At 38.6% G+C, this 26056-nt stretch overlaps 1 protein-coding gene across 2 annotated transcripts in view; it reads right to left on the reverse strand.

Moving 5' to 3' along the window:
* The window catches only part of LOC124777305 (actin-related protein 2-B), a 70056-nt gene extending 47388 nt beyond the window's left edge, over positions 1–22668 (reverse strand). Inside the window, exons 1-5 of one of the 2 annotated variants that reach the window (XM_047252659.1) lie at positions 22514–22668; positions 21752–21862; positions 20351–20368; positions 13691–13770; positions 4874–5009 (exon numbers count right to left, since the gene is read on the reverse strand). In XM_047252659.1, the coding sequence (XP_047108615.1) occupies positions 4874–5009; positions 13691–13770; positions 20351–20368; positions 21752–21862; positions 22514–22561 (393 nt within the window). In that variant the 5' untranslated portion in view covers positions 22562–22668. The remainder of the gene's footprint in view (positions 1–4873; positions 5010–13690; positions 13771–20350; positions 20369–21751; positions 21863–22513) is intronic. The other variant, XM_047252660.1, reaches the window with a different exon arrangement.
* Between the last annotated feature and the right edge of the window lie 3388 nt (positions 22669–26056).

The raw sequence follows: 26056 nt of genomic DNA on the forward strand, positions 1-26056 counted from the left end.
ATATCAGGGAGACAGCACAGGCAGCAATTTGTAACACAATCCATGCAGTTTTGTGGTAACAACTCTAGAGCTATATGCTGCCACATTGAAATTCTAAACTCGTATTGGAATGTATACCGCAGAGACAGGCTGGACAGTGAAGGGCGAGGCGTGTTTATAGCGATAAGAAGTGCAATAGTATCGAAGGAAATCGACGGAGATCCGAAATGTGAAATAATTTGGGTGAAGGTCCCGGTTAAAGCAGGCTCAGACATGGTAATTGGATGTCTCTATAGGCCCCCTGGCTCAGCAGCTGTTGTAGCTGAGCACCTGAAGGATAATTCGGAAAACATTTCGAGTAGATTTCCCCACCATGTTATAGTTCTGGGTGGTGATTTTAATTTGCCGGATATAGACTGGGAGACTCAAACGTTCATAACGGGTGGCAGGGACAAAGAATCCAGTGAAGTTTTTTAAAGTGCTTTATCTGAAAACTACCTTGAGCAGTTAGACAGAGAACCGACCCGTGGCAATAACATATTAGACCTTCTGGTGACAAACAGACCCGAACTATTTGAAACAGTTAATGCAGAACAGGAAATCAGCGATCATAAAGCGGTTACTGCATCGATGATTTCAGCTGCAAATAGAAATATTAAAAAAGGTAGGAAAATTTTTCTGTTTAGCAAAAGCGACAAAAAGCTGAATTCAGAGTACCTGATGGCTTAACACAAAAGTTTTGACTCAAGTACAGATAGTGTTGAGGACCAGTGGACAAAGTTCAAAACCATCGTACAACGTGTTAGATGAGTATGTGCCAAGCAAGATCGTAAGAGATGGAAAAGAGCCACCGTGGTACAACAACCGAGTTAGAAAACTGCTGCAGAAGCAAAGGGAACTTCACAGCAAACATAAACATAAACATAGCCAAAGCATTGTAGACAAACAAAAATTACGCGAAGCGAAATGTAGTGTGAGGAGGGCTATGTGAGAGGCGTTCAATGAATTCGAAAGTAAAGTTCTATGTACTGACTTGGCAGAAAATCCTAAGAAATTTTGGTCTTATGTCAAAGCGGTAGGTGGATCAAAACAAAATGTCCTGACACTCTGTGACCAAAATGGTACTGAAACAGAGGATGACAGACTAAAGGCCGAAATACTAAATGTCTTTTTCCAAAGCTGTTTCACAGAGGAAGACTGCACTGTAGTTCCTTCTCTAGATTGTCGCACAGATGACAAAATGGTAGCTATCGAAATAGATGACAGAGGGATAGAGAAACAATTAAAATCGCTCAAAAGAGGGAAGGCCGCTAGACCTGATGGGATACCAGTTTGATTTTACACAGAGTACGCGAAGGAACTTGCCCCCCTTCTTGCAGCGGTGTACCGTAGGTCTCTAGAAGAGCGTAGTGTTCCAAAGAATTGGAAAAGGGCACAGATCATCACCATTTTCAAGAAGGGACGTCGAACAGATGTGCAGAACTATAGACCTATATCTCTAACGTCGATCAGTTGTAGAATTTTGGAACACATATTATGTTCGAGTATAATGACTTTTTTGGAGACTAGAAATCTACTCTGTAGGAATCAGTATGGGTTTCGAAAAAGATGATTGTGTGAAACCCAGCTCGCGCTATTCGTCCACGAGACTCAAGAGGGCCATAGACATGGATTCCCAGGTAGATGCCGTGTTTCTTGACTTCCGCAAGGCGTTCGATACGGTTCCCCACAGTCGTTTAATGAACAAAGTAAGAGCATATGGACTATCAGACCAATTGTGTGATTGGATTGAAGAGTTCCTAGATAACAGAATGCAGCATGTCATTCTCAATGGAGAGAAGTCTTCCGAAGTACGAGCGATTTCAGGTGTGCCACAGGGGAGTGTCGTAGGACCGTTGCTATTCACAATATACATAAATGACCTTGTGGATGACATCTGAAGTTCACTGAGGCTTTTTGTGGATGATGCTGTGGTATATTGAGAGGTTGTAACAATGGAAAATTGTACTGAAATGCAGGAGGATCTGCAGCGAATTGACGCACGGTGCAGGGAATGGCAATTGAATCTCAATGTAGACAAGTGTAATGTGCTGCAAATACATAGAAAGAATGATCCCTTATCATTTAGCTACAATATAGCAGGTCAGCAACTGGATGCAGTTAATTCCATAAATTATCTGGGAGTAGGCATTAGGAGTGATTTAAAATGGAATGATCATATAAAGTTGATCGTCAGTAAAGCAGATGCCAGACAGATCCATTGGAACAATCCTAAGGAAATGCAATACGAAAACAAAGGAAGTAGGTTACAGTACGCTTGTTCGCCCACTGCTTGAATACTGCTCAGCAGTGTGGGATCTGTACCAGATAGGGTTGATAGAACAGATGGAGAAGATCCAACAGAGAGCAGTGCGCTTCGTTACAGGATCATTTAGTAATCACGATCGCATTACGGAAATGATAGATAAACTCCAGTGGAAGACTCTGCACGAGAGATGCTCAGTAGCTCAGTACAGGCTTTTGTTGAAGTTTCGAGAACATACCTTCACCGAGGAGTCGAGCAGTATATTCCTCCCTCCTACGTACATCTCGCGAAGAGACCATGAGGATAAAATCAGAGAGATTAGAGCCCAGACAGATGCATACCAACAATCCTTCTTTCCACGAACAATATGAGACTTGAATAGAAGGGAGAACCGATAGAGGTATTCAAGGTACCATCCGCCACACACCGTCAGGTGGCTTGCGGAGTACGGATGTAGATGTAGATGAAGCACACAGTGTAACTTAAGTTTCCTGACATCAATTACCTATTATCAGCTGAAAACAAAGTGTGAACTGAATAAAATCTTCTCAGTTTTCAAGCAATGCCAATTGATAAAGAGATGGTTTTATTCAGACACTGAGGACACAAAGCATGAAATGTAATTGCAGACTATGTGCACGTGCATGTGATTAGTATGGTGTTGTGAACCAAGCACAAACCACTTGACTCTAACTTGTTGATCTATCTGCTACACAGAACATTTGCACATCTATGAAGTGGCCTAAAAGGTACATACACTCATATTCTACAAAACAGGCGGCTTTACACATTTGCAATACAGTTGATTCTGCATGTGTACAGTGTGTTGCATGGAATGGTTAATTTCGTTTGCCGTAAATCATACATGCATGAAAATTAACAAAAGTTAGCACACAATGATTGCACGCCTGCAGCACAGTTCATACATTTTAGGAAATCTACTGGATTGTTGCATATGCCCCTTAGTGTTTTTCCCTAGGTTTAATAACTACGACACACACACAGAACAGAAGCTTTATGATAAATAACATTTTTCTTCATATTTTAAAACAGTCTACCAATGCTGGGGTAACTATTCTTTTCAGCAGCTGTTGAAATCACGTTGTTTTGAGGCAAAGAACTCGTCAAGTCGCATTTGGAGTGCATTTTCATCTGGAAAGGAAGTTCCTTGAAGGTTGTTTGATAGAGAGCAAAAAATCTGAAAAACTGAGTGCGCAAGATCAAGTGAAATGTGAGTGCGGAATGACTTCCCAATCCAACTCTTGAATATGTTTTTTCTCAGTCTAGAAGAATCTGGGTTCATGGAGTAGCATCACTTCACACAGTCTTCCTAGTCAATGTTATTGGACTGTGTCTGCAACATGTGTCAGTTGTTGACAATAAATGTAAGCAGTTATGTTACAGTTGGGAAAAGCAATTCACAGCATACCAGATGCATTTCTTGTGGATGCACACAGGTCTTTGTACAGAAAGTGGCTGCTTTGTCTGGGCTCAATCGTTTCTTTGTTTTCCTTATGTTACCATAAAGACACCATTTCTCATCAGCAGCAATGATACAGGCTATAAATGGTCAGTGTTGTCCAGGAGTAATTGATGACAAGCAAACAGAGATACACATAGGGCAACCTGCTGGTTTCTGTGATTTTGGCTTAGAGCATTCGGTACCCATACACCCAATGTATATGCAAATGTTGCATGATGGTGGAATGATCAGAGTTCATCACATTTGCCAGTTCTCTAGTACAGTGATGTGGATCATTGTGGATTAATTTGTAGTCTTCATCAAACCCCAAAGGTCTTCCTGAATGTGGAGAGTCACTAATGTCAAAACAACCCTCCTTAAAATCAGTAAACAATTTTCTTGCCATGCTCTGTCCGATGGTATTATCCCAATACATGGCAAAAATGTTTCCGGCTACCTCTGCTGCTATAACCTCTTTACTGAACTCAAACAGAACAATATGTCAGAAATGTTCTGCTTTCTCCACTTGGCACTATTTTGTAGCCTATACAGTTCCCCAAACTATCTCTAAATGACAATATGTTAACTCAAATAAAAAATGACAACACATAAACCCCCAACAACCGAAATACCAAGATAGGAAAAAGTACAAACTTATACACAACATATGGCTCCGAGTACACGTTTTTATCAATATGAACATCTATTTATAATATCCAGCTCCATTTATTAGTTGCCCTCGTGCATATTGCTAATGGTGTGGTCAGCTCTTCTGCACTACAGAATTGCATATACTGTATTGTATTTTATCTAAGTTCACAAAGGAACAAAAGCTTAGGTTGGGGGAACATGGGAGAGAGAACTTGTGACTTAGGGAAATGACTGGAAGCCTAAAATTTGATACTATCTGAACTGTTTGTTGTCCTTAAGAATACAAGTCCAATATCTTAACACTGCCCCACGTCATATGTCAAGGAAGAATGGTGTTAAGTCACCAGGTGAAAGAAGAAAGGGTAAGGAAGTTTATGAAAAAGTCATCATGATACATCAAACATGAAAGCTAAATACATACTAAAAAGTAAATAGACCATTATTATTTAAGGACAAATAATCATTCAAAGCAATACCTCTATCATTTTTTCTCTGTTCTTCGTTGGGTTCATTGGAGGTTCAGTCAGAAGAATCTTGCATTCTTTTGGGTTTATGTTCATTTTCTCTTCGCCAAATGTATAATCCCATACATGGCACATATCTTCCCAGTTCCTGAAAACAAGAAAAATATTTTCATGATGCTATGAAACCACAAACTTTGCAGCCTTGCAGCTCTTCTTACGTAACTAGTTATTGGAAGCCTCAGTATTGACCAAGTAAAACAACATATTTCTTAGCTGTAGAAAGCAATATTTTCTCATATAAAATACTCTTGAGTATTACAATTCTAATACAAAATACTGACAGCTATAATTTGGATTTCAAAATATCGCCAATAACTTTTTTAAAATTTTGTTATGTTTCTTTGTTTTTACGCCAGCAGCAGTAGACGTAACTGCTTGAAATCATTTGGGCACTACAGGCCAATCAAAGAATATATTGTCAGCTCTGCAAGTCTCACTTGCTGTCCTTTATCAAAGATGTTCAAAGTGAAGAGGTTTCTCTTAGACAACTTGTTTTTTCTGTAGAAGAATTTCTATTATTGTAATGTGTAACCGATGGTGGGCAGGAATTACTAACTCATGTCTGCATTAAAAAGAAATCAGCATGTAGCCATATTTATGAGTCAATTTATGACTCATTCCACACCATTATGGTTTATAGTGCAAATGAACATGAGACAAACTATTAACAAGTGCCATTTTTTGTTCACTGTGCTAAGTTTTCAGCCTCAAGACTTCTACACTGCTGTTATTTTATCATCTTTAATTTTACTGAGTTATGCATTAACCCACAACCATATGCTGCTAAAAACAGAGTTGAACTGCTACACAACTGCAAGGAGTGTAAATATATTGATGCATAGCAACACAAACATGGTTGCTGGAAAGGAAAGTTTGAAACTTATAGGAAGAAACCCCCATGAATCAGCACAAGATCATATTCTCTGTTGAATAAAAATAGTGATATTAGAAATAATACAAGAAATTGAAGAGCTTGCTTTATTTATTACTTTTGCAAATTTTATGTTTTCAATTTCTTGGGATTCACTTAAAATATTTCACTGATTTTACATTACCAATGAAAACTTTTATCTTAAGTTACGATAAAGTATGGTACTTACTACAGGAAATTCAACAACAATTTTGAAAGACAGATAGAAAATGAGAAAAGACCAATTATAATTAAAGTAATTAAAATAAATAAAAACAATATGAAAATTTTCTTTTCTACACAGATTACTAGTCAAGTAAGGTAAGTAAGTAAATAACTCTTAAGACTTGATAAAAACGGGAAGGATGCTGTTTGGATTGTAGCTGTTATGGGGAATCTTAAATAATGTCTGAAACTCTCAGTTGGTAAAAGTGTAGTCTTTGAAAGATGACGACGACAACAACAATGTAGTACATACAGACTTTATACGCTCTATCCTGGTACCTCTCAGTAATATATACCCTAGGAGACATTTCTATTAACAAATGATTTAAAATGATGAAAACAATTAAGGTGTATTTGATCTTCTATGATTAAGTGGAAATGCTGCTGTGTCCACCAGTGAGAATAAATATATGAAAAAGAATCCTTGTTATGTGTGCTGCAGCAAAAAAAAGAGAAATTTATACATTTATGCCTTCCAGTCTGGCCCAAACTGAGTAATACTATTTCCACAACCACAACTCCATCCCTTAACTCAAAACTACTGACCTCTCAACCTGGACAATATGTCACTTGCGTCATTCCTACTACCAACCCATCACTTGCCATTTGCCATATGGTCACATGTGAGGGTGATCTGTGTGCAAAGCTCACTCCACGCATCCATAAAATATGGTACATCCTGTGGTATCAGTCAATGACTCCATTTGATTAAAATGACAAGGTTTGGCAGATCAAACCATCGGTGGCACTCATTCTTGTGTGCTTGCACTAAGGGCGTTTTTCTATGCAACGGACATCCCCTACCACCAAACAGAGTCGAGTCAAGATGGTGTAAAACTGCATTCTCCAGGACTGCATATAGCCATGACAACACCTGACATGCCACGCTGCACAGCTTCATGCTGCACACAAATGCATGGTGCAGAACAACACAGAACAGTGCACACCAGGGCAGAATCACGCAGAATTGAATAGAGTGCTCCTAGGTGCACAGCAATGTTGCAGTGTGCCCGTGTCATAAAAATGGAAAATGACTAATGCTGACCAAACATAGCCGCACACAAGTGAACCATTTCCTTGGATATAATGCCACTGTGTGGAACTTCTTCCCTGTTGTGTAGCGCGGCACGGTTTGTGTACATACCAGATGTGCCTGACTGTGCCGTACCTCTATCCTCCATTTTGAGCGGTACACCTAAGCGTGGTGCAGCCGGTGTGGATGCAGCTATAGAAGGCAAGTGCAGCAAGCTCCAGTGAATTCATGTGTATATGTGCTAAGTATTTATTTGCTACAATCTGGCCACTTTCCAAGGACTACTACTTAGCCCATGGGCTATGGGCTTGTTACAATTTGCTATATTGATTGATTTCTGCTTGCTGTTCACCAATGATTACACGCGGGGTTTGTTCCATATATTAGACTTGTTCTTTGTGTAACTGTTCTTGTGTTCAATGAGACATGTAGCATCTCTCTACAAGTACAATTTTAACCCCATCGCTGGTTTAGTCATACAGTCATGCATGCATGACCACCTGCAAAGTTTTATCAAATGCCATCCCCTGGAACTGCTGCACGGGTTTTTGTGTGTCTGCTAAGCAGCTGTTGTACACATTAATATCAAGCATTTTTATTATAGGGTACATAATTTTCAGTAAGACTGACATGTTCGCTAAATAAATATAAACACCTGTTATGAGAAAACTAAATGAACTACTGTAATTTGTTGAATCATATTTATGCATATATAGTCACTTCTCTTAGATATAGCATACTTTCATTAGTATTTTCATTGTTTTTTCAATCTTTCAAAAATAAAGAACATTTCTCATGCAATTTCTTTCTTCCACATTACATTACTCAAAATTATGCATATCACTTTGTTTTCTGGAAAACAGCAAATTTCTACTTTCTTCCCCTATTTTGTTTCGATTCACAATATGGACGTACCCTAAAATAACAGAGAGTTTGTGTAGCCTATTGTTAATCTTTGAGTAGTTAGTTTTTTTAAAGCAATTCTGGACCCTGGACTTCAGACAAATGTCTCATTGTGTTATTCAGTCTTGTCAAAGTCTGAAGTTCGTGGGGTAAAGTTAAGAAAAAAATGTGTAAAGTGAAGCAGAGTATCAAATTAAAATTATGACAGTTTGTGTCTCAATATGGTGAGAAAGTATTTTTGATTGATGGTAAAATACTGTACTTTAAACTGTGTGACATAAGATTAAATGTAGAGAAGACATTTAAATTTTTGTTCTCTGAATTATCAAAAATACCTAAATTTTCCAGTTTTTTATTGATCACATCAGTAAATAGTAACAAAACAACAGTGAACTTTTTCAGATTCTAATTTTATTTTTGTCATCATTTTACAAAAATGAGACTTTTGAGTACTGTCTGGACCTCCAGTGGTTTACTGACCAACAGTTCCCATTAGATCACTTTTTATAAGTAATAAATCAAAATGTGTTAGAATTGAACATTAGGAAGGTAATTGCATAGCTGGTAAATGGAATTTAGCAAAAACATCTTTATTTTTATGGCAGCAGAGGGACACACTACAAAGTAAACATTTTGAATTTGGTCTAGACTGTAGCTTTATTGCATTACGTACTTCACATCTTTCCCCATTTGCTGCAAAAGTGAGAAAATGTACACCTTTCTTTCCTAGTTGTACATCTTTTGGGACTCATTTATTCCTTTTATTGCTTTCTGACAGAACTTGCCTTGTAGCTCTGGGACTAACAAGCTTTGTATTCGTGCGATTCATCAATCCCTAAGTAATGTTACTTCTAAACTCAAGAAGTGGAATCTTCCCTATAGCTCACCACACATTTCATAAGCACTTACGAAAACTTTCTGGATCTTCTTCCCAGCCCATACGCAGATCAAAGTCTGTCAGCATGATTCATACCTCTCACATTACAACTGCAGTCTTTTATTAGAGAAGTGCAGTGAATGTTGATGTTAGTGCCACACTTCTGTTTTCTGGTCATAAATACTACCTCTATTATGGCAACTGGAAATCTGGCACACAATTCTGTTGTCTTTCCACAAAAACACCACAACCGCAGAAGATGGCATCCTAAATCCAAAGTAACTTCTTTTTAGTCTCTTAAAAGGTGCCCTGCTAGGAAACTTTTTTCTATTTATCTTCTTCAAGCCGCAAGCAAAAGTTTTCCGTACTTCTAGCCTGTGAGACCACCAGGCCTAACACTAGAAAGTTTTCACAGTGAGAAAGTACCACAGTCAGCACCCTTACAGGAACTCAACTGCTGGTCAGAATCTTACTTTACTATCAATAATTAGGTTAATGTTAAATAAAGGACTGTTTTCCTGATGGACAATGCAAGCACAACAAGAGCAGAGTCATAGTGGATTTATTTTGATTTGTTCAAGCTGGAACCTAATGTCATCCACTAAACATACATGAAAGTGGTCCCCCAGGATGAAGTAGCAAGGCTGTGGGGTGCAATGATTATCTCTGGACGCACTCTTACTCTTTCATACCTATACATACCCAACTATAGTCTAGAAAGATACCATCCTAATGCTTCCTTATATCCTCCTACAGGTATGACCCTGATAACAGTCTCATGAAAGATCATCTTCCTTGGTTGTGCACAGCAAACATAACACCTTGAGGCACGTAAAAGCAATACAGCCGCGGTACCTGTCTCTTCATTTCTTCTGTTTCCAATGTTTATTTTCTTCGTCTGTCTTAAACATAATTAATCTTTTTCAGTCGGAGGACTGACACTCATCACTTCCGGGTTACCCACACTAATAGATAGCTCGCGAAGTGTGTTCGTTAAATCAAAATTAGGCTCACAAACTTCGCTCGCTGCAAGGGGCATTGTAACATCCCCACAGAAAATACCCTCCACCATGCACCAATTAATCACTGTCAATCAAACCATCCACATTCATTCACTTTGGAAAAGTATCTGATCTGATTTTCTCGTAACATATGCGGCGACAGCTAGACGACGCCAAAGTATTTTCTAGCGCGTTTATTCTTTGAAATAACAGAATGCATATATGCATTCTCCATGGTTGTTAGAGTGGTAACTAGGACAGCTTCTGGAGTGGGGGATTGAGGGATTGACGTATTTCTGAGAGATACATATTCTGATTTTCTTCTCGCTAAATCGAGCGATTTAACTTGTGTGCCACTAGCGGTTTGTTTGAGTAGAAAGAGAGTGTAAACGGAAAATAATTAAGACGTGGAATCACTGGAGATCTGGACATGTAATGGAGATGGATTTAATACACAGTTTCCTTCATAAATAAGGTTTGTGACTTTTTGTTCCGGAGTGAATGAACGAATGAGTTTTTTTCTGAACCATTTGATGATCACGTTGGCCCTGTAATTAGTGGGGAAGTTTCAGCTGTGTCGAAGAGAGCCTGCAATCACCGAGTCTGTGTTAAATCGTCCAAAAAGGCTTCGTACACATCTGGAATTCGCAATCTTTCGTAAAAGGAACAAATTGTCCACACGATTGATTCTCCCAACTGAATACAGTGTTTAACAGTAATAATAAATGTAAAGATCTTTCACAGCAAGCCAGCCGCTGATTACCAAGACGAAGGACTCCACCAAAGATCCTATTTGGCTGATTTCACGTAATAAAATATTATAATAAAAACTGTAGATAGATAAAGGAGAGAAAGAGAGAGAGAGCGAATGAAAATAGAGATAATATTAATAATCCTCCATTAGCATAACTTTTCGCCTGTCGTATCACGGATCAGCCAAGACACGGGAGGCCCTTACATTACTGTATAGATTTATGTGTGAAGGTGAAAGGGTCTTAAAGACAACAGATACACGTCTATACAGACAAGACATTACACAAAGTTAGCGGCTAACTGCATTCATCATCTATTCATAGAGGAAGATACGACTTAATATTATTAGCTTGTTAAATGCTAACACTCAAGCAACACTGCATGAAATAATCACAGAAATCAATGTTGGCCATACGACAAATGTATTTGTTAGGACAATGCGGCAAAATTTGGCATTAATGGGCTATGGCACCAGACGACCAAAGCAAGTGCCTTTGCTAACAGCACTTCATTGCCTGTACTCTGGGGTCGTGACCATATTGGTTGGACCTTAGATGACTGGAAAACCATGGCCTGGTCAGGTGAGTCCCAATTTCAGTTGGTAAGAGCACGTGGTAGGGTTCAAAAGTGGTGCAGACCCCATAATGCCAGGGACCCGTTGTTGGTTGGATCATTAATATGACCAAACTACAAGGCCATCAGTTCTTTTTCCTCTAACAGACAGGTCTACATGACTGTAGATAAGTCACAGCCTAATGTTTAAGACACAGCCTACTGCGTAAAACCCAGGGGAAGAACCCCCACATTTATGAAAGGTCAAAGAACGTGAGATAAGGGACAAAACAAAGAAAGGGGGACAGAAGAACAAAGGCAGGCAAGGAGCCCCATGTAGGGTGCAGCCAGAAGCCCCTGATAGCAGTGTGCAATGAGGGGATATACAATCCCAGCCCCCACCACTTGCCAGAGTTACCCCACTCAGAAATTGCCTAGGAAAAACTAGCATCAGGAACAAGGCAAGATAAGTACAGAGAGACGAAAGATGAACGAGTTTAACAAACCACACAAGGGGGGGGGGGGGGGGGGAAGAAGAGCAAAAGAATAGGTAGGGTGACCACCAGGCTGGAACACCAAACCCAGACAGCCACAGTCCAGTCTGGGCAGAGGAGGCAACAGAGTGTTCTGTCAACTCCTCAATGCGCCGATAAGGTTAAGTGGCCATCCCTTAAAGGGAGTGGTAAAAGCCCCCTTCACGAATAAAACATAAAACTAAGTCAGCTGATGAGGCATCAGCTCCTAACACGAGGGAGATTAGAAGTCCGGCACAGGGTGGCTATTTTGGGACAGTCCAGCAAAATGTGGACCACCGTCAAATGAGAACCACAATGACGGGGAACAGTTTGTTAACAGCACAATGTGCAAGCTGGTGGTGGCTCCATAATGGTGTGAGCTGCGTTTACACAGAATGGACTGCGTCCTCTGGTCCAACTGAACCATCATTGACTGGAAATGGTTATGTTCAGCTCCTTGGACACCATTTGCAGCCATTCAATGATGGAATTTTTATGGAAGACAATGTGCCTTGTACTGGACCACAATTGTTCGTAACTGATTTTAAGAAAATGCTGGACTATTCGAGTGAATGATTTGGCCACCCAGATTTCCCAACACGAGTTCCATCAAATATTTACGGGACATAAGTGAGAGATCAATTCATGCACAAAATCATGGACGGGCAACACTTACGCAATTATGGGCCACTATAGAGCCAGAATGGGTCAATATTTCTGCAGGGGACTTTCAACAACTTGTTCGGTCCACACCACATTGAGTTGCCGCACTACATCGGGCAAAAGGATGTCCGATACAATATTAGGAGATATCCCCTGACTTTTGCCACCTCAGTGTATTTGTCATGCATTATGGGCATTGTTATTATAATCAGAATCTGAATAGTTTATTGGCAACCAATTTCATTGGAATATATGTACTGTCAAAATGTAGTTAAAATGTCTGGCTCCTCTCAGAGGTGTTTACATACATTGGTTGCTTTAGCTCCTAATAAAGTGTAAGAGAAATGGTTAGGGAACTAAAATATGAATCCTTTGAAAAATGGTGATGACTTCCGTGAATTGGTGGGTAAATTTGGAGAACCTCTCTCTAAAGCCTTTGCGATCATTCTTCTGCAACTGTCACGTTCTAGCATATGGATCACGAGGATAAGATGAGAGAGATTAGGGCACATACAGAACCATACAGGCTACCATTTTTTCCTTTCTCAATCTGTGATGTTTCCTCTGCCACATACAGTACAGTGATCGGTGAAGTATACATGTAGATGACCAGGTGGGATCATCATGATCTTACTATGTTTTCTTTAGACACTTTCATTAACACTCAAGTATTTGACATCCACTGCTGGATAAAGATGCCCTCTACACATTTCACGCCTTATGGTCTTCAACTATACGCATCTTCCATGTGGTTTTCTTTTGTACCTCTTCTTAGTTCTTGGTATCCACAGAAAAAAATTCCTTGGCTCATTAACCATCAAATTATTTGCATATGTGTTTTATCCATTCCAATTTTCTTTTCATTAGTCATAATTACATCTTCAACCCCATTTGTTCCCCGGACTATCTGCTGTCCTGCCTCTCCAACCAATTCCTAGCACCTATCTTACCACCGTTTGTTACGGTACCATTACTTAAACTTATGCAGCTTAATTATAACTGAAAACTGGTGATACATACTGACCGTAAGTTTCCTTTGCAAACACACTGGAAATGTGGCTTAGACTACCACATTTATACATTCAAGTTATATATATTATTCTGTAAACCATTTTTGAATGACAATTGAGGAAAAACCTTCCTTTTGTTTGGTCACAAAGGAGTGCAACAATACAAAGGACAAAAGCTGACAAACCCTGTTTTTCAAATGCTATGTTAACGTAACAACCACTCACAGAATGCTCCAGGTTCCATCGGCATTATATGTCCTTTATTCTTGATGTTCTTGTACAACAAAAATCCCAAAGTTGAACAAGTAATACAGTTTAAAAACATACCTTACAATTCCATTTTCCATTGGATAATTTACTTCCAGCATGGATCGGAGTTTGCTTGCTTCATCTCCGACCATTAAGTCCTGTTCATTAAATAACATCAATTATTAGGCAAAATGAAGCAAATGTACAATACAGGAGAGAGAATACATGCGCTCAGTGATTACTAAGATGAAAAATTAAGACTTTAGTCAGAAAATATATGTTCAAACTACATGCACAGCACAGTTTTCTAAATTGATATACAGTATACAACCCCATCTCCAGAGCTATTCAGTAATACTGTACTACAAAAACTGGAATGCCCATGCAGAGTGTGTATAATAGCATACTTCATCTTACTTTCTACAATATAGATGTGATGTAGTTTTTACATATGTGACAATAGTACAGTTACTGACACATGCAGATGAAAAATCAAATATGGCAAAAAGCAACAAAAATCAAAATAAGGCATTTATTATTAATGAATAAAGTTTCTTCATATTTCTGTCTGATAAAGTAGGAAATATAGCATCTACACATTTCATAAGCACCCACCCCCAACCCATTATTTTCAGAATTGCTTGGACATGTCTCATACCTTGCAAGCCTGTTCAAATATTACTTTTTTTTTTTTTTTTTTTGCTAAAATGACCTGCATTATGTATATGGTATACTGGTTTTCATCTGCAAAGACATAAAAGTAGGCAAAAGCCTACCTTCTAAGAAGCAACAGCATCTCATGTCGTCAAACATAAGAACCCTCTTTCCCAATTACTCCACGATATAACAGTCAACATACTTTTGTTTTGTTTTACAATGTCATTAAACTAATATAACAGTTTACATTTGCATGAGAAAAATTTACTGCCGTGTATTCCATTTCACACTTGACCTTCTCCATATCGCACAAAAATGTATCAGAATCTTTCGAATCTCAGATACACCGGGGTGATGAGATATCACCAATGGAATGAGCGGAGTAAAGTAAGTTACAGTATAGGAGTGATGAGAAATCAGGTCTGAGAAAAGGAAAGGTGGAATGTAAGGGCACAGAGTGTAATAACTTAAATGATTGAGATGGGAAAAGGAAGGGAGGACACAGAACGTCAATTTAGTGAGCAATAAATGTAACAAAATCTGAAAAACACTTTGTAACTTAGTACTTTAATGTCTCTCTGAACGGAAATGGGCATATGGACAATTAGTCTATGAACACTTTAGGCACCAAGCGCACACAACTGTTGGTGACGAAAGGAGTGGAAATACGTAGTAACAGAATGAACACCATTTCAGTAAATTTTATTGACATGACAGTAAAAATTATGAGGAAAGCAGATGTATCAACTCTGGATCACTGTACAGTTATTTCGCGCATTGAAACCAGAATGAGTTCTAAAAATTAATTCACACCACAGCATGAAATACTTGCATGTACCCTGTAATTGCTTCAAGCAAATACTCTCCACATTTGTCTTGATAGCACATGGAACACCCGCTTCACTGTAATTTTGACACCATCTGTTCATTATAGGTACAAATCTAAGAGTGTCACATCTGCATCGTTGTGTTAATATAATCTTTGACAAAAGCTGTTTGCATTGTTCTTATGCTAGTATTGCTTGAAACAGCTCAAGTGTTTCAGAATATCTAACAAATTTGAGATTTATGGTTTGCAGGAGGGGGGGGGGGGGCGTGGGGGATGGGCAGGCGAGGTAGGGAGGTAGGTGGGACGTAGTCTCCACTTTCTGCACCATCTTCTTCAGAATACTTGGAATGTGCTCTTTCATTGTGACTGCCTGTTTTCGCAAAAATACAGTGTCATGTCTCTTTTTGCTGAAGATAGCTCCAAGGAAGTAAATACTGACAAGGAGCCTAGCTCTAGTTACTCTGCTCTCATTTGTGGCTACAATTACCAGAAAATTTGCATTCTGCTAATGGTTCAGGAAATAGGAAGTAATTCAGTAAAAACTGAGAAAAGGGCATGAAATATTTCAGTATTTCAAACAATGTCTGTGCTTGGAAACAAGCACCCCAATTCAAGTAGAAACCTAGACAAAGCTTTGTGTTTATATTTACAAATCTGGTGCTGTAAATGGATGACAAAGTTAACTTCCAATCATATATTTTCAGGCAAATACAATAGATGTCACAAGGAGTAGGAGCTGCAGTCAGGTAGATTCCAACTTCTTCACACGAACAGTGGTTTTGTACATGTTCACCTACTTCAATGGAACCAGAAATGTAAGTATGGCAACTAAAAGTACTGTAAGATAACATCTACAATCTGACATTATTATACCAGGTGATCAAAAAGTCACTATAAATTTGAAAACTGAATAAATCATGGAATAATGTAGATAGAGGGGTTCAAATTGACACACATGCTTAGAATGACATGGTGTTTTATTAGAACCAAAAAAATACAAAAGTTCAAAAAATGTCCGACATGGCACTTCATCTGATCAGAAAGCAATAACTAGCTTAACAAAGTAAGACAAAGGAAAGATGATGTTCTTTACTGGAAATGCTCAATACGTCCACCATCATTCCTCAACAATAGCTGTAGTCTAGGACAAATGTTGTGGACAGCACTGTAAAGCATGTCCCGAGTTATGGTGAGGCACTGGCGTCGGATGTTGTCTTTCAGCATCCCTAGAGATGTCGGTCGATCATGATACACTTGCAACTTCAGGTAACTCCAAAGCCAATAATCGCACGGACTGAGGTCTGAGGACCTGGGAGGCCAAGCATGACGAATTGGTGGCTGAGCACACAATCATCACCAAACAACGTGCGCAAGACATCCTTCACGCGTATAGCATTATGGGGTGGAGTGCCATCCTGCATAAGCATCGTACGTTCCAGCAGGTGTTTATCAGCCAGGCTGGGGATGATGCGATTCTGTAACATACCAGCGTACCTATCACCCGTCACGGTAGCAGTTACAAAACCAGAATCACACATTTCCTCGAAGAAAAAAGGCCCGATAACGGTAGATGTGGTAAATCCAACCCATACCGTGACTTTCTCGTCGTGCAATGGAGTTTCCACGACAGTTCTAGGATTTTCGGTAGCCCAAATTCTGCAGTTGTGGGCGCTGACAGACCCTCGGAGCGTGAAATGAGCTTTGTCGGTCCACAACAAGTCACTCAACCAATTGTCATCTTCCGCCATCTTTTGAAACGCCCACACCGCAAATGCCCTCTGCTTCACTAAATCGCCAGGTAACAGTTCATGATGCCGATGGATTTTGTACAGATAGCATTGGAGGGTACACCTAAGTGCAAACCAAAAAAACAGTAGTGTATGGAACGCCGGTGCGACGTGCGACTGCATGAGCGCTGACTTCCCCGTGCATAGACGAACCCGCTACAGTCTCCATTTCTTCCTGAACTGTCTCAGCAGCATTACGTCTTGTGCTCGGTTGGCCACTACAGGGTCTATCGTCTAAACAACCCGTGGCTTCGAACTTCGAAATCATTCTCGCCGCAGCTGCAATTGTAATGGACCTTTACCCGTTTGAATCCCCTTCCTATGGTGATAGGATCATAACGCTGCACTAGCACATTCCCCATTCTGATAATACAGCTTCACTAAAAGCTGCCTCTTCAGGTAACGTCAACATGACGCGAACTTTTTTTTTTTTTGGTTCTAATAAAACCCCATGTCATTCCAAGCATGTGTGTCAATTTTCATCTCTCTACTTACATTATTCCGTGGTTTATTAAGTTTTCAAATTTATACTGACTTTTTGATCACCCGCTACATCAGAAAAGGAAAGCAGAGGAAAAAAAAAGAGGCAGCCAGAAACAGTAAATGACTCTTACAAAGGCAAATGTGGTATTATAAGTTATAGTTAAATTAATTAACTTGATATTCACCTATAAGTAATTTTGCACAACAAAGCACACATCTACATTCCAAGGGTATGATGACAGTATTATATACTTACGGGTACATGAGCAAACTCCTATGCAGCAGTAAATAAAAAGATTACAAACTGTCATAAGAATTAAATGGGTGTAAATGAATGATTTCGTGTGTGCAGTACAAAAGACAAATTGCTGATATTGTGACCACAATATTAGAAATAAAGCAATATCTGTTTTCAGAAAATCTGTCAAGCATAGATCATAGCATGTAAGGTTAGACAAGATATAGATTGCACAAAACTCAAAATAAACCACAAAAAAATTATTTCTCAACAATCACTTACGAAATGTTTCTCGGTTTGGCTGATTTTCAATCAAAGAGTCATTCACAGATTACTATCACTGAGAAAGAATTACAACATGGGGCTGTGCAGTAATGGTAAGTACAAATGTCACAGTTTCTATGATAGCATCCCTAAGTGACATCCAAATGACCAAATCTTATTTGTGAAAGTGGACAACCTCATTTTAATAATTCACATTACTGCAAAGCAATGCTGAGCTGCAAACATACATCTTCAGACAACTGACACGAAAATTTGATAGCTAATCAAGAAAAGCAGCACGACTTACAATGTGACAAACGATTATTTTTTAAAAATGTGTATAGCCCTACATCAACAATGCATAATAAAGATGTACAGAGACATAGCACTTCAAACTGGTGGCAAATATGAACAACAACTGTCAATGACAACTACAATCAATATTGATGATGTTAAAATTTACAATTAGGAAATTAAAGTTTACAATGAGTAAGGATACTTACGGTAAATATTTATATCTGTGGTTAATAACACTAAAACAATTGAAAGACATCATGAGTCTGAAAGCATCCTCCGCTAAGAGACGAAGAAAAGCAGTGTCAAAAGTTGCCAAGAATGTCACCCTGTGGCTCACTGCACTGCAAACTGTCATTTTCGACCATGACATGTGTAGTAATCAATGTCCCACAGAAAAGGGTGATTTCACTGATGTCCTTTATAACACCCTCCTGAGGCCTCTGCATGTCAATTCTGAGTGGCAGTGCACTGGAAACGTTTTCCTTCACCACACATAAGAAAACTGTGTTTCCAATGCTGGGCATCACAATTCTGACCTCCATCACAGAAGCATCACAAGAAGGGGTGAAATGTGGACAAGAGAGTACGATGGCTTTCCCTTAGTGTGATACGCCATTTGGCAGAATGGCGGTGAAATTATACTATCTTACACATCACATGAACTTCCGAGCTCTGACCTTTTTTCTGCATGTGTTGACACTTTGCTGTGTAGAGTGTCACCGAGACTCAGGGTGAAGCTCCACGGCACCATGCTTTTGCATCACTACCGCAAAAGGTTGTAGCCATCTTTGAAACAGATGTCAAACTTCTATGTTGCAACAGGAGACAATTACGGGGGTTTCGAGGAAGTGACCATTTAACTGTGTTGCACAGTGTGTTTTGATATAAATAAAATTCACAAAAAACAATTTTTTTCTTAATGCACCTAATGTATCACTGTTCTGAGTGCAAATTTATCAGCATAAGCAAAGTGTAGTTGTTACTTTTAGTGTTAAAACGGATTTTCATGTCTCCAATATTTGGTTGTCTGCCTCCAAACTGTTCTTTGCTTTATAAACAACATCAAAGATATCACCAGCAGCATTGTTGGAACAACCACTTCAGTGTCCACACTAAGTTATTTGGGGAAACTACATAACTCTATAAGTAAAGTGATCAGATAATGCTTTTTATCTTTTTTTTTCAAACTGAATCAATCATTAAGTACAGATGCCATTTGGTTTAGCAATATTAGTCATTCCAGGTGCTTATGTATCCAATTTCAAGGTCAGGAGGGAAATTCAATATTGTTCTTCAGCTTTGACAAATAATATTGCATTAATGACTGTTGTGACATCACCTTTTGGAGCGTGTTTTCATATTTTAAGTGTTAGGTGGCAAAACCAATCAATGTGAATGCAAAACACCAGACTGCAGTGACAGACTGATTTAAGTTTAGCACGTTTGACAAAATCGCTACTGGTATCACGTTCCAGTTACCACGTTTAAGACGTTTGTTGCACATTTCCTATGTCACTGGTCAAAGCCAACAATAGTTACAAGCATTTCCCTTATCCCAATTCCCATCTGTGTGTTGCAAAGGATTTGCTATGCCTCTCTCTTCTAACTTTACGTTTCATGTACCTGAAGGCTCTGTGTCACAATGTGAATGAATGAATGGGCACATACTCTGTCCCACTGCTAGTTTTTCATAAAAAGGCACAATTCCGAGGATGCCTTAAAATCTAGAATTCCATAATAGGAGTTGATTGTGGGCTTCATTGTGCTTGTTGGGGCAAACCCATCATGGATTTCCTTTTATAGTACAGTTTTTTTGTTTTGTTTTTGTACATTTGAACAATATGATCATGTCACTTACACACATTTACATCTTTAAAATGTATTATGATGTTAATATGTATCAACAACATAACTAATAACCCAATTCCAGCAAACCAATAATAAATACAGGGCAAGATACTGCAACAAATGTTAAGAGCCCTGTACTTTCCTTCTGATTAATATGCTACATTCAAAGTTTACAATACAACATGTGTGTGTTAAATCAACGCCACTACTATAAATCAAACCCACAAACTGTATTAAGATGCCCATGCATGACAGAATTAATGAGTTACTAGGAATTAACCCACAAATTTATGCAATATGCTTTTGTGAGCTTACAGCAATGATGAGCGCCTTACTTTGACATAAACATCTTCCTGTAATAGAGAAAAAAAACTGCTAAGGAGGCTTACAATTTGATATGTGATACAAGATTTTCTCATTTTATCATCCGTCTGTAAAAGTGGCACTAAAAGAGTTATAGCAACAAGTAAAACAAGCAGTCTTGATTAACAAATCCTTTTAAAATTACATAAATCATCAGCAGTGATTAACAAATGCCGGTGAACAATTGCAGCCACAGACTAGTGTCAAAATTTACTAACCAACTTCAGAAAATATCACTTTTATACTCAAGGTCTACATATGGTTTTAACATATTGGAGCCAATTCATTGAAGTGTCTTACGGGTATCATAGCCATCTTCTTATGATTTTCACAGAACTTGCTTGATTCTGTTCTCTTTCATTAAATTTTGCACTTGTTTATCAAACCACACAAATCTGTGTCCATAAACAAACCATCACATTACGTGAACAACTAATTGAGATGCAAACTTCGGAATAGCTTACTACTACTCAATGAAACGATTTTAGCCTACACATTATCATTTGATATATGCTGTTATCTTAAGTTAAAAAGAACAAATTATGGAAATCCACATAGGAATATCATCAATCTAGGAATGGCCAACAGGCTACGGCCAACAGCTCTGTGTGTCTTTTAATCATGCCTGTCTGGGTCTTCTTTACAGTAAGTAGAAATCTACCTTTTCCTACAGTGTTAAAGAACAAATAAGGCTGCATTATTACCACAAACATAAAACGTCAGGCAGATTGATTCTGACCCTCTGTAATCATCAGATGATTACCTCTGCTTTGTATGGCACATGTTGAAGTTACTTTTACTCATAAAAAATTTGTCTGCCATAAATATTAAAGAGTGGTTTCTAATACAGTATAGGTTAATACATAAGTGTGGTATCACTGCTAATATCTAAGGTGCATCCCTTAATGTTGCATAAACAAATATAGAAAATAGAATACTTTCTTTGATTAATATCTGAAGAACCATTTTCACAATGCAGGTGACTCACAATGACACAACTATCTAAACCCTACAGTAGTATTTACAATATATCAAGATGCGTATGTACGTATGTATGAATGTATGTTCCAATATCAAACAAGTTTTTGTTGATATGTCTATTGCAAATTGTTTCAGTGCTCTCAACAATACCGAGGGACCTATAAAAAATGACAGTGCTTAACAGAAACAAATGACTGCAAGTGAAATGTAAATATCAAGTTGACTATTCCATGTTTTACAGTGAATTATCTGTGTCATATGTTAAGGTATCGCCGGGTTTATGAAATCACGGTTGTATTCAATATAACTGATCGTCATTGGGAAAACATTGTTGTAGTATTAACTACACACCTCAATGTCAGTATCACATATTGTCAAAAATTCTTACTCACCTTCACTTCTATGTCACCAATCTTATTTACAGCTCTGATAATTGGCCTTCCAACCATTGATGGGAATATATGAGCAGGAAAATTCGAGCCTGCGTACCCGCATTTAACGAACTGCAAAGAAAAGAAGCAAGGTATTAATTAGGTCAAACTGAGTCGCATCCATTACTTCCCCTTCTTCTACACATGCAAAAGAGTAGCCACAACATACTCCACATACCCATTAGTTAGACATCAATGAAAGGAAAACAGTGAAATCAAAACAGTAGGTCTACAAATGAAACACAACAAAATTTCAAAATTTGTAAACTGGCGGAGACAGAGCTTGTATGTCCAGAAAGTAGGCAAAAATCAGGCGAAGTGTAACAGCCTGACAATACATTTGACAACAAGACTGATCCAACCACTGTTTAAAAGGTGTGGTTATGTCCCACAAAATACAATAAAACTTTCGTAACAAAGAACTAGTTTTACGTTTTCCTCTGAAGTTCTTACATACGAACAAGGAATAAATAAAGGCTTCTGAAAATATAAACGAGGATGTAGACTGAGAAACTACTTGTAAGTCTGATACAATTATTTTGCCACATAAACAATACACATTCCAACACAAATAAAACAAACATAAGGGATCCCACCGCATAACAAATGTTTACTGATTTAGTACAACTTTTGTAAACTCATGAGATGACAGTTGTCACTTACGAAGAAGCATATTACGATAAAAACGATGCCCAACAAAATAGAAATAGCATACATACGTACCCCTGTTCCATTATCGCAAACAATAACTTTTCTGCCCTGACTATCCATTTAAAATATTTAACAACTTCCTAATCCTACACCACACCTCCCCGGCACCTCCCTAAGATACTGATAACCAAACATTAACGTTTCCCGTCAGAGATATTCCACTTACTGCAGCGATTCTTTTTTTAGGAGTTTTCTTCAGCCCTCTGTATTTTTAGGACAGGAGGAAAACGTCAATGAGACAATAACCGTCATTATAAAAATCCTTAATTATGATAATGGGTAAACATAAAGTAATAATCGCAGGTGACAGTTGTGGTTATATCGTTATTGATGTACACGTAGCGTTGTACCGCAGTGTGGAAACGGAAGAGAAGATGACGCAGATATGACGTGTATCACGGCATCCTTTAATGAAAAGTGTCACTTACAAAACAATGTTTCTAAACATATTCGGTATACTGTAACTTTGTTCTTGAGTTTCTCACAAATGATACAGTTATCTACAAGGAAGTGAAGTCTGAACGAAGGAGCACAAATATTCAGACCTTGATAGGATTTCGAAGTGGTGCAAATATTGGCGATTTGCTTGAAATGGTCAGAAACATATAAGTGTGCGCTGCACAAAATGAAGAAACATAGTATTCTATGTGTATAATATCAGTGAGTCACAGCTGGAATCGGTAAACCACTACATTCGAGAAGTGTCTCACCGATATTGAAACCAATTGTAGCTGCCCACAGCGGTAATCATTTACCGTGGTCAATGGCGGTAATCAAAGTTGACACTTGGCGCCGTGGCTGCCGGAACGACTGTAAATGAGAAATGCATTTAAGGTCGCTCACATCAGCCACGGCGCCGGGTAGAGCTGTGAAAGTAACGAGAAAATGTGTATCCGTATGTATTTGTTACTACAGACAACAATACTCGTTACAAACGTATCGTTACTCGTTACTTTCGTTACCGACGGTACCGTATAACTCGTATGGAATCCAGTCGCATTCATACGATTGCATTTTGGTACTTTGGTGTATCTTTTTGTACTTGAATCAGTTGGAGGCGGGTTTAACAACTGAATAAAAACAAAAACCACTAAATCTGGAATTATTTAATGTGACAGCTAAAGACAATTTGTTGCAAATGCACTAGCAAAAAAATAACGGTGCAATAATCAACATAATATGTAGCCTATACAACAGACAGAAAATGTACAGAGAAATGTCTTACAGAAACCTTTGGTTCAAATTTAAAAATAAATTTTTTTCCATGGGTTTCGGCTTCAGGGAATTCCGCCTATCAGACAATATTTGGCCTGACTTCGAGAATGCTCTTTCTGACGGTACTGAAGTAGCCATGACAGATAAATATTTTTGTGCTAAGCATGACAGCCCAGGACAGAGAAGTGTTCGCGCCTGCCACCATTTTAAAGGACACTCATGCCTACTTAATAACTTTTCTTCCAAATATTGCCTCATTGAAATTATACTGGTAACACCTGATGTCGTAGAACTTGATGTTGCGTTAGCATCAAATTCTTTCCACATTGAATCCTCTTTGCCAAAAGGAATGACCGATACAGACTCGGGCAACTCTGCTTTAAGTGGTGTTCTTGAATGAATATTTGTTTCCAATTCAGTTTCTAATAAGTTTTTGGCGAACTCGTAAGCAGATTCGTCTTTAAAAGCAAGCCTCTTAAATCTTGGATCGGTGGCTGTTAGCACCTTTGAAATAGACGCTTGCGTTTGCGAGGTCATTTCTTCTGTAAACTGTTTAAAAGGCTTTAAAATTTTGATAACTTCTAGTAGAGCTAACCATTCAGTTTCAATGAGACTTTCAACAGGATTGTGAAGAAGTCCAAGCACCTCTTCAAGGAGTTCTTGTAGAATAGAAATCCTTTCCAGCATAACCAGTGTGCTGTTCCACCTAGTTGCAACGTCCATTTTCAGTTTTAAAGACTTTTGTATAATGGTTTCAATGCTCTTAAGTCCAGAACGCACTATTAAATTAAGTGTATGTGCGACACAAGGCAGATGTTCATAGCCCGCCAACCAAATTGCTGATTTCATGTTAGCGGCATTATCTGTAACACACACATATATTCTGCCTTGTACTTCCCACTTACATAATAAATAACATAATTTCATTTTAATATAGTCAGCTGTATGTTGCTCAGGGCATTCAAAACATCCTAATAATGCAGACTTCAGTTCCCAGTTTACGATGTAGTGTAGTACTGGAACTGCTAGATAGGACGTCCAACCATCGGTCGTGATGGAAATGTGAGACGCATTTCCCAGTTCGTCTTTTAGTTTATTTTTCACTCTTACATATTGAGCATCCAGTAATGTTGTGCTTAGTATGTACCTTGATGGTAATTTATAGCCGGGCTCCAAGTACTCAGTTAAAGCTTTGAAACCAGCATTTTCAGTCACAGAAAAAGTTTGCAAATCTTTAAGTAGCATATTGAAAACTAACTCAGTAATTTTTTTTCTCTTGCAACACTTAAGGGGTTTTTGATAAAGGTGGCAATAGTTGTTTGTTGCTGTCGAGGTCGAGGTTTTAATGAAGCGACTTCAGATACTGATGTAGACGGTACTGGCATTTCAGAAGAAAATTCTCGACCTTCATGGGATCTGGTGAGCTCTAGTTGATTTGGTTAAATTGTAATTATGGTCTCGTATGACGATCGATGTTTTTTATAAGGGTTTTTTTTTATGTAGAACTCGTTTCACGCAATATAAGGTATGGCAAAGATCACATTTTGCCTTATCTCCGGTACCTTCGGTGAAAAAGTTCCACAGTTTGCTTCTTTTCTTGTCCATTTTAAATTGCACTGAAAAGAACAGTACAGAACGGTTAAACAATCGTCCTGATTGACACAAGAGTCAGGAAACGAATAAGAAAGCTAAGTACTGCTCCTGCATTCTATCTTGAAGGCTTGGCCCGAAATTGGCTCATGGAATTTCAGAAACAATCGGAATATTTCGTGACGACTGTCGCCTGTTTCTCATTGCCGCCAGTGTGACCGACCTTAGTTGTATGACTACATTTGCGAGCCGCGGGACTGTTGTGCTGTGTTTTGCGACATTAACAATTAAAATAATATCGACATTAGTGTAAAAGTATCGCATTTGAAAATGACAATCTGTATAATGCGCATTCATGAATCCGTTATACCACTAGAGTTGCATGGTATAGACGCACTTCCTAGCTTCTAGGTTGGCAGCTCCGATTCCGTGGTGTGTCAACACTCCCTCACCCATGACTTAACTCGCGGCTACCCCACACTCTGTTGGGGGGCAAATGGCTTACGCAGATCGGCGAATATTTCGTCGTTCTGCGCATGACGTCAGCATAGGAGCACGTTGTGTCGAGGCGCCAAAAGAGCTATTTTATCGGTGTTGTTGTTTTGCTTTAGTTTCTGGTGTTGTTGCGGTGCTTTGTAAAAGTTTTGCGTTAAAATGCCTGGGTGTTTTGTAACAGGGTGTCTGTCGTACAGCCGAAAGACAAATGGCACGGATATAATTTATCATTCGTTCCCAAAAGACGTTAAAGTG

This window comes from Schistocerca piceifrons, chromosome 2 (assembly GCF_021461385.2).
Source record: "Schistocerca piceifrons isolate TAMUIC-IGC-003096 chromosome 2, iqSchPice1.1, whole genome shotgun sequence".
Taxonomy (NCBI): Eukaryota; Metazoa; Arthropoda; class Insecta; order Orthoptera; family Acrididae; genus Schistocerca; species Schistocerca piceifrons.